Source organism: Lycium barbarum, chromosome 8, assembly GCF_019175385.1.
Source record: "Lycium barbarum isolate Lr01 chromosome 8, ASM1917538v2, whole genome shotgun sequence".
Taxonomy (NCBI): domain Eukaryota; kingdom Viridiplantae; phylum Streptophyta; class Magnoliopsida; order Solanales; family Solanaceae; genus Lycium; species Lycium barbarum.
The window spans coordinates 5,898,018-5,910,516 of NC_083344.1; the positions used below are offsets into that span (position 1 = coordinate 5,898,018).

Here is a 12,499-nt window from a genome sequence, read left to right on the forward strand (position 1 = left end):
ACCCCCACCCCACCCCCCAAAAATTAATTTTGTTTTGAAAAAAAAGTTTTGATTTTTTTTTTTGGTTTTTTGCCCCACCCCACGCCCCCTTTCCCAACACCCTACCACCCTCTCCAAAAAAAATTGAGAGTGGGGGGTGAGGGGAGGGGGATGTGTTGGTTTAGAAAATTCAGAAAAAAAATAAATACTTTAAAAAAAAATAGGAGTTGGGGAGTGTGGGGGGGGGGGGGTGGAGTTGGGGTGGAGTTGTGGGGCTTGAGTGGGTATTTTCCTGAAAATGTTTTTTTACTAACCAAACAAACATGAGAAAATAAGTAAGAAATTCACTTATTTTCTGCTACCCAAACGAACATGAGAAAATAAGTAGCAATTCACTTATTTTTCAAAAACACATTTTCTAGGAAAACATTTTCCTCCGTAACGAACACACCCTAGGTCTCTTTACTCAACTATGTATGAAGAACCTTTACACATACCTACTGATCTTGCTTTTGTTGGGGAAGATCCATTTTGTATAGGATATCAAATCTTGGGTTCATGTGATGGATTGTTCTGTACTGCTTGTGATTTTGAGGATTTGTTTCTATGGAATCCATCTACAACAGAGTTGAAAAACTTGCCCCCTTTAGGAATTAATCTGCATCTTAAAGAAGAGGGTAATGATTTTTCTTATGGATTTGGTTATATTGAGTGTCAAAGTGATTACAGAGTTGTAGAAATTGTGGAAAACAAATGCAATAATTGTTATAAGAATGATGTTAGTGTTTATAGTTTGAGAACTAATTCTTGGAAAATGATTCAAGAATGCCCAAATGTCAACTTTTTGGATCAAGCTGATAAATTTGTAAATGGAAAACTTCATTGGGTGGTCGCCGATCCGGATCGTTATCGTGTTAGTGGTAGGAATTCCACATGGTTTATTACTTCATTCGACCTCGTAGATGAGACATTTGGAGATGTAGTGTTGCCTGACCCGAATGATAATTATTTAGACTGTGAACTATGGTATTCAGGAGGTAGTTTATGTTTTTTTCTCTCACAGCAAGATCAAGACGGATGTGTGGGTAACGAAGGAGTATGAGTCATGGACCAAGGTGGCTTCGATCCCCTTGAAAATCTATGACGCTTGGCCAATTTTCATCTCCCAGAATGACGAAATTTTAGTGCATGATGGTTCAAGTTTAGTGTGGTACAATACAAGAGATAACACCTTTGTGCGTCCAGTGAATCAGATTCATTGTATTTCTGCAAACAACTTTAGTGTATATGTTGAAAGTCTTGTTTCGCTAAATTTCCTGGAGGAAGATTGAGTACCTATTGATCAGTGAGTGAAAGGATGGAAATTTGTGCTATGTTCTTCGAGGTCTTTTGCATAACGATGAACTAACAAAAAGGTTCTGGTTAAGAATTCGGGAGATTTAGCAAAGAGGAGAACACTGGCTGTACTGTAAGGTATTGCTACAATTCGGAAATTGATCAATTACTAGCCCTGTTAATGCACATCCATTAAATTCCAAAGGATGGATGGAATAAGATGGAAGCACGACAAAGGGGGAGAATTTACAGCTAAAGAATGTGACCACGTTCTTGTGAGGAATGACATCTTAGAAAATTGGCCCCGAAACTCATTCATGAAACAAGGCCCTCTTGTAATATCAATTGTTTCACTTGGTGTTCGCTTTTGTTATTTTCATTTTCATACTGCTTTGAATTGCTTAAAGACATAAAACAAAGCCGGTTCTCCTGATTGAATAGCTCATCATGCAGCAAGACTAAAGAAGGCTCTGAATGGCCGCTAAATGAAGTCAAAGACTAAGTAAAGCTGGTACATCAGGTCTTGTCTCCTAGCGGAGAGCTACCGGGTATTCATTCAAAAAGAATGCATTTACCCTTTCTCCCCCTTCCTTCGGCAATAAGCCCGCTTTCACTCCCGTCTTTCTCGATCGAAAGCTAAGTGTGCCAAACCATCTAAGCAAAGTCCTATTTGTCAAACAAGAGAGCCAAGACAAGCTCAAGTCATCCGGGGGTCTTTCTCGCTGGGCGAGCGCATCCGATTCGTCAGTCCTTTCTTATTCTTAAACCACTTCCCGTTCAGTTGCTGACCTTTTTCGTCATGCTTTCTCTTGAACCGAGGGTCTTTCGGAAATAGCCTCTCTACCTCCCAAGGTAGAGGTAAAATCTGCGTACACTCTACCTTCCCCAGACCACACGTTGTGAGATTTCACTGGGTATGTTGTTGTTGTTGTTATGCTACCTTTGTCGGGCAGAATACAGATCTGCCAGTCATCTATTTTTGCATTGTAGGGTTGCTATGGAGCTGTGACACATGTTTTTGAAAACCAGTCATCACCGGGAGCTGGCTGCTTTTTGAATCTCATAGTTGGGATTCCAGATGTAGATAACGTAATGCAACTTCTCGAATTTGTTGACTCTAGCTTTTATGTAAGGCATCCAGTGGACAGTGATGGAAAGACAAATGATTTGATCAAATGACAAATTGACTTTATAGATCACTAAGTTTTTTTTTTTTTTTTTTGGTACAATCCTTGAATTTATGGATGATGTTTGCATGTATAGCTTACCGCAGTCAGCACTATATGCTGCTTTGCCTATTTGATTTCTTTGTAATCAAGTGATACAAAGATTTCAGAATTCATGCACAAAAAAGAATTGCAAAATGGCAAAAGAGCAATGAGAAACGGAGATGAATCCTCCGAGAAAAGAAACCTGCCGAATTCCGAGAAAAGAAACCTGCCGAATTCCAAGGGATGTAACTCAGAACTGAAAAAGCCAAAATTTGAAACCAATTGGCAACCAGAAAACTACAACTAACTAGGCCGATTCTGGACTCTTTGTGGCACCATCGTACAGTTGATGAAGCCACTATTGAACATATGCAACACTCAATGACATTGGTGGGAATTCAGTCACTTGCCAACATAACGGACTGAAAACAAACTTTTCCACATCCATCAAGAAATAAAAATAAATTATGAGACAAAATTCGACAATAGGACTGAATCTATTATTTGTCAACAAATGAGGACTCTGCAAGATCAATGGCACGGCCAAGAGCTGCAGCTTTGTTTTCACATTCCCTTTGCTCATCGGCAGGGTCACTATCGGCTACTATACCTGCCCCAGATTGGAGATAAGCAACCCAATCTCGTCGCTTATCGGCATCCTTGTACGAGTACATAGTGTCATAACGCGTTCCAGTTGGAAATACAATGGTTCTCAAAGCTAAGGCAATGTCCATTTCACCGGTAAAGGAAATGCCTCCAAATCCACCACTGTATGGTCCGCGCCTTGTAACTTCCAGCTGATCAATTAGCTCCATGGCTTTCACCTATATCAAGCAAGAGACATGAATTATTTACGCCCCCTTCGTGAACATACAAAAATTAAAACTATACAAATATATATTCCTTCGTGAAACACCTCAAAGCACATCAATAGTTCTTACAAGTTCCAGATTCAGCACATCAATAGTTCTTACAAGTTCCAGATTCATTGACCTTAAGCACATAACCGTACCACTCTTTACTTCCAGACAATAATAAGAGACGAAATATGCGTAAACTTTCTAGGAGAACTGATTATCAACATCTCCACCGAGTGATCAAATTCAGTGAAGTGGCAAAACCATACTTCTAAAGACTAGGGGCATCAACTTGGCCACTTGCCATAGCTTATGACATTAGGGCAGCAGAAAGCACCACGAACTCAAAAAACAAAGATATTGCTTTTTCAAGTAATTAATTTTGTAAGAAGTAAAAGATGATTGTAGAACCTTAGGCGCTCCACTAACGGTTCCAACAGGAAGCGCTGCACGCAGAGCATCCCAGCTAGTCAAATGGTCAAGTAACTCTCCAGTCACCTGCAAATTTGGGACGACAAAACCTTGTAACAAGCCAGACAAATCATTACATTTCACAACATCCAAGTCTTAGCTATGATTCTCTAATCACTGAAAAATGTATGAAAGAAAAGTAACACAATGCATGAGCACGAGTGTTATTTGTCAATGGCGTTTCTTTCAGGAAGCAAACTTTTTTGCACTCAGGGGACATATCTTAATGCATGTAACTTTTTTTTTTTTTTGAAAAAGGTAACAGCTCTTAATGCATGTAACTTGTAAATCCTCAATCCATGTAAAAGCATGGCTATAATTAAACACAACTCATCTGAGAAGAACTCACCGTGGAGCTGATGTGCATGACATGGGAATACCGTTCAACATTCATTAGTTTCTCAACTTTCACCGAACCAGGTTTAGAGACCTGAATTAAGAACCTAAGTTAGTAAATGATGATTGAAGTGAAAGAACGCTTCAATAAAATGCTTACACAGGATTCAAATATGAGAAGTAATCTAACAAATAAAATTCAGTAGGAACTAGCAATTCAACTAATAGAAGTTCAGTGAGCAATATTCCACGGCCTAAAAGGAGGATGGATTGCATAACCACTGTACAATTATTAAGTTTAACCGCACTATGCCAAGAGGAGAATTAATTGTAAAAATGTTAGCATCTGAAAGCAATATAGAGTCTTGACGCTGCATGCAACAAGCAAGATGTATATAATTTCCTATAGTTTTTAATACATATCTCAGCATTTGAATACACATGTTATGAATATGCACTAGTTGGCATGGACAGGCAGAAGCAAGCTCAATATAGGAGTGTAAAGAAACATACAGCGCCAGCGAATTCCAGAAACGAGTTCATGCTGGAGTAAAAAGGAAGATTAATTTCTTAGTTTTGACACAAGATGTTCCAAAACAAGAACAAGATCAGACATGACAGAATTTGATGCTACCTACATAATGACAAGCTTAACATATATAATAAAGGTCAATCTAATCCAGAGGAAGCTGGAAGTAATCAAAAGTACCAATAAGTAATGTGAAGATGAGAATTACAACCAACAGCATGAGCAATTTCTTTCAATTGTCAAAGTACAAGTTCATACATAGATTTATCGAATCTTGGCATATAGAAGATCATATACCACCTCTAACAATTCAAAGGAAAATTAAGAGTGTTAACCTTTCCAACATCATTTCTTCCCAAGTCAACCAGCATTATATGCTCTGCACACTGTTTCTCGTCGTTCAAAAGTTGCTTTTCCAACATATAATCTTCCTTAGGTGTCTTACCTCTCCTAATAGTCCCTGCTAGGGGTCGATTAGTAACTGTTTTCTGGACAAACAAAAGGACGGTTTTAAGATTATTAGCGAAGCTGTTAATGGTAGACAAATGAGAGATGGGATTTGGGGGTTGAAATCAATATGCAATCTGCAAATTAGAATGGAAAACATCAGTTGATTTACCTTCTTCACTCGAGTAAGAATTTCTGGACTAGAAGCAACAAGAATACACCCCCTAGCCTGATCAGAACATATCCTTTGTGAGAGACCTAGGAAAATAGAATTTGAAGAGTCAAAGTTTCAAGGAAAGCGGGTATACCTGTAGATAAGTCATATAAGGGCTTGGGTTTACAATTCTTAGTGCTCTGTATACTTCAAATGGGTCTGCAAATGTTCGTCTTTCAAAACGTTGGCTAAGAACAATTTGGAAAATGTCCCCAGCCAGGATATGCTCCTTGGCCTTTAAAACAGCGTTCTGGTAGTCTTCGTTTGTCATGGTCGAGTTTTTCAATGAAGTACCAAATAGGCTAGTATGAAGTTTTATCGATCCTGAAGCCAACCTAGGGCTAAAATACGAAACCAGTACAACCAAATGAATGAGAGGAAAGGAGCAGAAAATAAAGTACTATTTTTGGAAGAGGAAGTGAAATTAACTTACGGTACAATATCATGTACTCTAGACATCAATGCTTCTAATCTGGTCATACCATCATTGTAGGCCTCCTCTACTGAAGCAAACCGATCTAACCGCACCCAATGTATGACAAATGCTTTCTGGTATCAAGCAGAAATTTAAGTAATGGACCATAATGGATACAGTAAAACATACACCTTATCAGCTGCAAATATTGATCACTCTAAGAACTAATTCATACATTTTTATTAATTACTAAACCAGATACATTTTGATGCAGAAAATGATGATTCAAAAACAATAACTACTAGAAGATGATCATGAAAGTATTGCCCAAGACCATATAAGGAGACAATAACCCATTTCCTCCACCATTGTGGGACACTTAACACCCCTTTCCTCCCCTCACCATCAGGATTGAACATCTGGAGCGTGGACAACATAAGATGGGGGCCCAACATTGTGTAAACCCAGAAGAGGAATGGGTTTGGCTCTGATACCAATGTTAAGAAATGGTCCGAACTCAACCTCAAAAGCTAACTGGTGAGGTGAGCATTATCCAAGACCATATAAGACAAATCGCCACATCCACCACCGACGTAGGATAGTTATAACTCAAATCAGGATATTCAAACCCAAATTCAATGAAAAGTAAGAAGAGCAATCCATAATGAATGGTAGAATGTGCAGACAAACTAAAGAAATCGATCCAATTGCAAAAAGTAAAATCAAAGTTCTATTATTGAAGCACTTCAATGAAAGGTGAAGCATATTTCCATGAATCAGATAGGCCCTAGAACAAAATGGGATAATGTAAATCTGAAAAGCAAAACAAAGTGAAGGTTTATAGGGGACTTAAAATTAAACTACCTTTTCCACATGATCAAACACAATTACATCATCATAAAGACCTAGATGAAGATCAGGAAGATTCCTATCATCCAGGGGAGCATTTGAGAAAGGAAGCTTCTTTTTTTCTACGTAGCGCACTGTATCATATGAGAAGTAACCAACCCAACCTCCTGCAAAGGAAAAACTACGGCATTAGGCATGGTAAAGTTTCACTCTCTTCTCAAATGATATCTGTGTATAGAGGTCACAATTATCATATACTAACCGTTTGGCCTAGCCTTATTCAACATATAATCCCTCTTCATCCTTCCTTCTCTACAACTTTTCTTGGCGTGGATTCTTTCTTCAAGATTTTTTTGATTAAATTCTTACTTTACTCAAGTATATGAAACTAGCATATTTTTCAAGTATTACTCCTTAAATTGATTGTATAAATTAACACGACAGTTCGCACCCTCTCTATTTCTCTTCCATTCTCCTACTATAAATAGATTTGCTAATAGATTTTTCTTTATGTGTATTCCATCTTAAAATGGGATTCCATTTCAAATCATTCTTTTTGCTTCGTGTTGTGAGAAATCAAACCATATATTTCTTGAATTACTCTGTCACCATAATTAAAAAAAATTATTTTTATTTTCTGCAGATTGTATCATTTCCTTTTCTAAGTGAAAAGGGTATTTTAAGGAATATCCTGAAGGTACATATAAGAGTTTTACATCATATAATGAAATAGAGGTCTTCCTTCCATAAGTTGGAGTACAAGAATCTAATAGTGTGGGTCAATGTCAACTAGAATACTCCCCCTACTCCACAAGTGAAGACTTCTCAAAACATCAGCATTTTACAAGTGGAATATTTTCCCTCCCATCATTAACCTGTTTGGATTGGCTTATTTTAAGTGTTTTTAAGCCAAAATAGCTTTTAAGCACTTTTATAGTGTTTGGGTAAAATTAAAAAGTGCTTTTAAGAACTTGTTTTTAAGCCAAAATGACAAATATAAGCCAAAAGCCATAAGCTAGAATTTCTAAATTATGGCTTTTGGCTTATAAGTCAAAAGCCATAAGCCCATCCAAACGGGCTCTAAACTTTTGTTATTCCTCTCTAGCCAAATATTATAAAAAACACAAGTAGGAATTGCATTCCAGTAATGTCAGCTGCCAGTGGATAGAGAATGTCCTTTCCAGCTATTTAAAGCAAGCTTAAAGTCCTGCCATGGCCACTGAACTCCAAGGACAACAAGGAATATTTCCCAGATTTGTCTGGTAAAGATGCAGCAAAGCAATAGATGATTCAATGACTCACTAACTCCTTCCTTCAATAGAAAGCATCTGCTGCTCATGGTGTGACCCCTCTTTAGTAAATTATCTTGTGTTAGACAAGCTTCATGGGTAGCAGTCCAAATAAAGCATGCAGCCCTCGGAGGTGTCATGGCTTTCCAGATGATTCTCCATGTCCTACAATCTTGAATTCTCCCCATTCTCTTCAAAAACTTTTGTAGCAACCCTTCACGCTAAATTTACCATCCTTCTGATGTTTCCACCAAAGAGTGTTTTCCACCTAGTCTTCGAAAGAGACAGGGTCCAGCATCTGAATCAGTGTGCTACCATGATCAATTTCCAGTCGTATAGGTTCCTCCTCAAAAGTAAATATTGTCCCCCATTAGAGTAGTAATATGCCACAGTACAATTCTCATTAGAACTGATTGAATAATGTCAGAAAATATCTCCATTAAAGGAATATCATCTACCATTTGTCTGTCCATATCTCCACTCTCTTGCCATTGCCAACTTTTAACTTGACACAATCATAAAAATCATCTCAAAGGTTCCTGATTTATTTTTGTTTTCAGACAGACTCCATGAGCACCTTGTACATTATTAGTGCACTATTCCTCCTCTTTGCCATACTTGGCAATTATAACATTTTTCCATAAGTGATTGCTGCCCTGATTGATCTTCCAGTGCCATTTAAATAACTCTTTTTATAGCTTTCAGTTCTTGACTCACAGATTGGTCAATTTCCTCCGATCTTTTTAAGGCTTTTGCTTTCCTGTCATCAAATCTGCCAAAGACCTCCTTATTCCATTTCCTCCAACTTTTTGTATAATTTCCTTATTTTAGTGACTTAACTTTTTCCCTTCTTGTACAGTAACTGTAATACTTTGTCTTTGATGTTGAGAGAAAAATAATTGCATAATATATGTAAAAAGTATCAAACAATAAAACAAAAAAAGTATCATGCTCAAAGCATGGGCCAATTTCCAGTTATACACCAAAAAACAAAAGATATGCAAAGCATGGGCCAACTTCCAGTTATACACGAAAAAAAAAAAATCCCATATCTGGGTTTTAGGATAACAACTGCAGCCTGCATGCCATCCATTAGGCACAAATCAAGAAATTTTATTTGAAGCATATTGTATCATATAATAAAGCCAACTAAGCAACGACGGGAAGCTGGATAACAAAAACAGTGAAATAAGCAGATGTTTGTCGTCAGAATAATAGATTTAGCAATTGGACAGAATTAAACAACAAAACATCAGAGCAGCTTGGCGAAATTTTTTTAAATTGTCAAACGAAAGTTTAACATGATGTTTTTCCGTTCATATGAGGCAGATAATTGACACTGAACGCCAAGTGCTTGTTTACACAGTAAAATTCAAGTGATATCATCACCGAGCTAGATTAGTATTCATGCTAATAAACTCAAGCAGTTGAACTATAATTTCTTACCACAAAATGCCTCAGGAAGCTCATCTATGCATTGAGGTTTCCATTTTTCCATAATCCTACGAGGAATGGTCATTGGATCTTCCACAAATTCCTCCGTTCTCCTTCCTTTGGGGTGATCCATAATTGTCACCATGTTCTCTTTTGCAACAATTTCCATTGTCGGCTGAGCCCCAATCACACTGTATCGACCCTAGCATAATTAACTCATCAACAAAATAGCAAAGTGTAACCAAGCAAGTGACTTTGTTGATTATTTAGAATCGTGTCGATGCAGGATAATGCAGGTAATTAGAATACAGACATCAATCATTCCCCATGTGCTCTTTGTGAAAGTCAGGACTTCAGTATCTCTCAGTTTTTCTTTGTACAATTTGTGACTGAAACAATTCAAACTATCTTTAACTATAAAAATTGTGAGTTATAGTACTTATACGCGGTTTCTAAATATGTATATTTCACGTCAAACCCATCATTCGATTAAAGACAGCAATATAATTTCCATTGACTATTCCAGTTTCAATCAAGGAACTAAATGGAGGTAGAACAAGAAGCTTACAACATTAGAAACTTTCAAACCAGGCTCTACGGACTCGAACAAGAAGCTTGGAGCTTCCCTATCATCTTCCTTCACCAAACAACGGTAAGCGAGGACTGGGGTTAAGTGATCGGAGAATATAGACCTGTAGAGGGGGATCAAATTCCCATTCTTCGCAGCCTCCTTGAACTTCACTGAATCGTCCACTGCACAACCTAAACCATCTCAGAACCAGAAAGCAGCCAAAAGTTACCATCATGAAATTAATGTCAAGCAAATTAAGTTAATGATAGATATACTCTATTGACAGCAGTGCAAATGCAACAAATGTCCTTGAGTCGGCCTATGTATATTGCTGAATTTTTTATTCAACTCCTAAATAGGAGGAGTCAAATCTTGAGGTAAGCTCGTTTCCTGGTCAATTCCAAAAGTGGATGCACTCATCCTCTGAGGAGAGGGGAGGCAACTTGGTCTTCTATGCATTCAATGATAAGTTCAAGTTGATTTCCACATACTAGTATGAAATGCAACAATAAGCTGCGCGTACAAACTAAAAATCATGGATCCACCTTGAATTAAATCAGCATAGAGGGTACAGCGTGGCAGAACCAAGATTTGAAACTTATGGGTTCGGGATTTTACTCCTTTTGAGTTACTGGGTTCTAAATTAATAATTAGTAAATATTAAATGAATTTCTTAAGACAAATAGAAGGTTTGAGCCAAAACTACTAAGTTCTGTAGAATCGTCCTACACTCTAGCTCCCGCCCTAGTCCTAGGGAAGGAAGCCAAACTACATTACAGTTGAAGGTAAGGTTTTAGAAAACTTACATATTAATGCTAAAGTTCCAGAGAAGCAGCTAACACAATGAGTGCAGACCAATGACTTATAATTTTGGATCCATTTAAAAATCAAATATACAGTTGAAGATTCTTTTATTTTAATGCCAATATATAGCTGAGTAATCAGTGCAACAGAATTCTGAACTCACTGAATTAAAATTCTAGAACCATCTCTGAATTAAATGGGCATAGAGGGTACTGAATGAAGGTGGCGAAACTAAAGGCCTGTTTGACCATGGATAATTTTCAATTTTTTTCCATAATTTTATTACAGAATCATGTTTGGACATAGAATTGCTATGATTTTCCGGAATTCGTAAAAACTCCAAATACCTGTTTTCACATTTCTCACTCCAAATCACTCACAAAAAAACCAACATCTTTCCAAGTTGTATTCATGTCCAAACACAACTCCAATTCTCGAATACCATTTTTCAACTTTTTCCCAAGTACTCCTTTTCAAATTTCACATTTTTTATGTCCAAACACCCGTTAAATCAATAACTAAGATTCTGAAAAGTAATTATTAATGCTAAATATCTAGAAGAGTAACCAATGGAGTGGAATTCATAAATTCTGGATCCATCTTTGAATTAAACACGTACAGAGGTTGCTGAATGAAGGCGGCGAAACCAAGAGCCCATTTGGCCATGGATAATTTTCACTTTTTTCCCGAATTTTACTCTGGAATCATGTTTTGACATAGAATTGTTACAATTTTCCGGAATTCGAGAAACTCCAAATACCTGTTTTCACATTTTTCATCGAAATCACTAACAAAAATTCAACATTTTTCGAAGTTGTACTCATGTCCAAACATAACTCCAGCTTTCAAATACTCCTTGTCCCCATTCATGTGGCACAGTTAGAATTTCGAGATTCAAACTTCTAAACTTAGACCATGAATTCGGAAGCTTTAATTTTTCGAAATAAAATCATATATTTGAAAACTCGTAAAAAGTACTACAAATCACAATAATTAACAACTTATGTTTGGACATGTGAAGGAAAATATTTTATTGATAGACTCTATGAATCTCTACAATATCTCTTATTCTCTCTTGTTATGAAAAATAGCTAGCAGCACCTCTATTTATAATAGTACGAAACCTGATTTAACTCAAAACAGGAAAAGTTATTCTCATTATTAATTTGACTATAAATCCTAACTAGACATGAATTAAAATATCAAATCCTAACCAATTTTGGTTTCCTACAACTTTGAATTATTATTTCCAACAACATGAATACAACTTGGAGTAATGTTGAATATTTGCGAGTGATTTGGAGTGAAAAAATGTGAAAACATGTACTCGGTTGACTCTCGAAATCCGAACAGCGTCGCAAAATGAATACATACAATATAGGTTACCTAATGAAGGAGGAGAAATGGCGGCGGAGCAGTTGAGAACCCGAATTCGGGCAGCACCTACACGGGATGACCTGGAGAAAGAGAGTGACGTGGATGCTGACGTGGCGAGTTGACCGGAAAAAATGGATGACCGGTGACCGGAAACGGGGGCAACCGGTCGGTGATGAGATAGGGCTAGGGTTTTCATGACTGTTTTTTTTTTTTTTTTTACAGCATTTCAGCTTTGAATTGAAAAATGGAGAATGCTGATTTATTATTTGACTGTTACTATGTTTTTATATTGGATACGGTTGCGGGATGTGTTTTATTAGCTGTTAGTTTGTACAGTGGATGTTGCAGAAAAGGGATTTGAGATTTTGCAGATCAGTTTCT

General features: G+C 37.2%; 2 protein-coding genes across 4 annotated transcripts; one reads left to right on the plus strand and one right to left on the minus strand.

The window, feature by feature from the left end:
• Positions 1-451: 451 nt before the first annotated feature.
• On the plus strand, positions 452-2,493 carry LOC132607625 (F-box/kelch-repeat protein At3g23880-like). Its single transcript, XM_060321717.1, has 3 exons — positions 452-915; positions 1,043-1,262; positions 2,305-2,493. The coding sequence occupies exons 1-3, from the start codon at positions 452-454 to the stop codon at positions 2,491-2,493; spliced, it is 873 nt and encodes a 290-aa protein (XP_060177700.1).
• Positions 2,494-2,778: 285 nt separating this feature from the next.
• Positions 2,779-12,499, minus strand: LOC132605806 (anthranilate synthase alpha subunit 2, chloroplastic-like). 3 transcript variants are annotated; one of them, XM_060319049.1, is made up of 11 exons: positions 12,128-12,499; positions 9,935-10,119; positions 9,379-9,568; positions 6,659-6,810; positions 5,813-5,928; positions 5,474-5,720; positions 5,338-5,394; positions 5,054-5,206; positions 4,203-4,283; positions 3,794-3,880; positions 2,779-3,349 (listed from the first exon to the last, which is right to left on the minus strand). In XM_060319049.1, the coding sequence occupies exons 1-11, from the start codon at positions 12,312-12,314 to the stop codon at positions 3,026-3,028; spliced, it is 1,779 nt and encodes a 592-aa protein (XP_060175032.1). In that variant the 5' UTR covers positions 12,315-12,499; the 3' UTR covers positions 2,779-3,025. The 3 variants fall into 3 exon arrangements, with proteins under 3 accessions (XP_060175032.1, XP_060175031.1, XP_060175033.1); XM_060319048.1 differs by having other exon boundaries at positions 9,935-10,128; positions 12,128-12,498; XM_060319050.1 differs by lacking the exon at positions 12,128-12,499 and having other exon boundaries at positions 9,379-9,557; positions 9,935-10,074.

Bases quoted from the DNA above. Each gene is read 5' to 3' on its own strand.
- LOC132607625 (XM_060321717.1), top strand. From the start codon at position 452: ATGTATGAAGAACCTTTACACATACCTACTGATCTTGCTTTTGTTGGG. The intron at 916-1,042 runs GTTTATTACTTC...TTTCTCTCACAG, and splicing joins AGTGGTAGGAATTCCACATG to CAAGATCAAGACGGATGTGT. The intron at 1,263-2,304 runs GTATATGTTGAA...TTTGCATTGTAG, and splicing joins TTTCTGCAAACAACTTTAGT to GGTTGCTATGGAGCTGTGAC.
- LOC132605806 (XM_060319048.1), bottom strand. From the start codon at position 12,314: ATGAAAACCCTAGCCCTATCTCATCACCGACCGGTTGCCCCCGTTTCC. The intron at 9,569-9,934 runs GTAAGCTTCTTG...TAATTATGCTAG, and splicing joins GTTTGAAAGTTTCTAATGTT to GGTCGATACAGTGTGATTGG. The intron at 5,395-5,473 runs GTATACCCGCTT...TGTTCTGATCAG, and splicing joins CTTATATGACTTATCTACAG to GCTAGGGGGTGTATTCTTGT.